The sequence below is a fragment of the Hypanus sabinus genome, chromosome 9 (genome assembly GCF_030144855.1).
Source record: "Hypanus sabinus isolate sHypSab1 chromosome 9, sHypSab1.hap1, whole genome shotgun sequence".
NCBI classification, from domain to species: Eukaryota; Metazoa; Chordata; class Chondrichthyes; order Myliobatiformes; family Dasyatidae; genus Hypanus; species Hypanus sabinus.
In genome coordinates this window covers 90,189,959-90,190,939 of record NC_082714.1, presented here as the reverse complement: position 1 = coordinate 90,190,939, position 981 = coordinate 90,189,959, and the positions used below count along the sequence as shown (strand labels likewise).

At 54.2% G+C, this 981-nt stretch overlaps 1 protein-coding gene across 1 annotated transcript in view; it reads right to left on the bottom strand.

Moving 5' to 3' along the window:
* LOC132399605 (carbonic anhydrase 14-like) overlaps nt 1-212 on the bottom strand; it is a 25,587-nt gene extending 25,375 nt beyond the window's left edge. Inside the window, exon 1 of the mRNA XM_059980141.1 lies at nt 105-212. Within this exon, the coding sequence (XP_059836124.1) occupies nt 105-186 (82 nt within the window). The 5' untranslated portion in view covers nt 187-212. The remainder of the gene's footprint in view (nt 1-104) is intronic.
* Between the last annotated feature and the right edge of the window lie 769 nt (nt 213-981).

The following is a 981-nucleotide window of genomic DNA, read 5'->3' as shown; positions in this document are numbered from 1 at the left end:
CTCTCTCACACAACAGAATGAGACAGATCCCTCTCTCTCTCTCTCTCTCTCTCTCTCTCTCTCTCTCTCTCTCTCCCACACACACACAACAGAATGAGACGTACCTCTGTTGTCTGCCTGTACTGCTATAAGGAAGAGCAGTAGGAGGAGACAGCTAGGTATTACTGTTCCAGCCACAGACTGCATTGTGCTCGAGCACAGGAGGTCGGGACCGTTTGGTGACTGCAGGAATTCTGGAGGCTTGTCACATCTCAACCACCCCCCCCTTTCTAAGGGAGTCCCCTCCCCACCCCAGCTCCTTATTCCAGCCCTGCCTCCTTAAGATGGAACGGCTGTCTTTAAGGTGGAATCCCAGCTCGTGGCCTCCTGAACTGCCACGAGGCACCCCTCAGGCTGATGTTCTGTCTCGACTGTAGTGATCCAGCACAACTGCCCCCGATTTAACCCCAGCCTCATCACAGACCAATCACCAGTTACGTCGTTGAGTTTTGGGAGGAAACCAGAGCACCTGGTGGAAACCCACGTGGTCATGGGGAGAACGTACGAATTCCTTACAAATTACCTCAGGCAATTTCTCCCCTCTCCCACTTAGCTCTTTTCCCATTCTGACCTCTCACCCCTTCTCTTCTCCTCACCTGCCCATCGCCGCCTTCTAATTCCCCCTTTCCCTACCTCATGGTCCTTTCCTATCAGAGACCTTCAGCCTTTTACCTCATCCGCCTATCCCCTCCCAGCTTCTCACGTCATCACTCCTGCCCCACTCACCCTCCTCCTTGCCTCGTCTCACCTGTCACCTGCCACCTTCCTCCCCCACCACCTTTGTATCTGCCCTCTTCCCCCTTCCTTTCCAGTCCCGATGAAGGGTCTCGGCCTGAAACATTCATTCATTTCCACAGGTGCTGCCTGACCTGCTGAGTTCCTCCAGCGTTTTGTGTGCGAGGTTGCTCTGGATTTCCAGCATCTGCGGGATCTCGTGTGCTT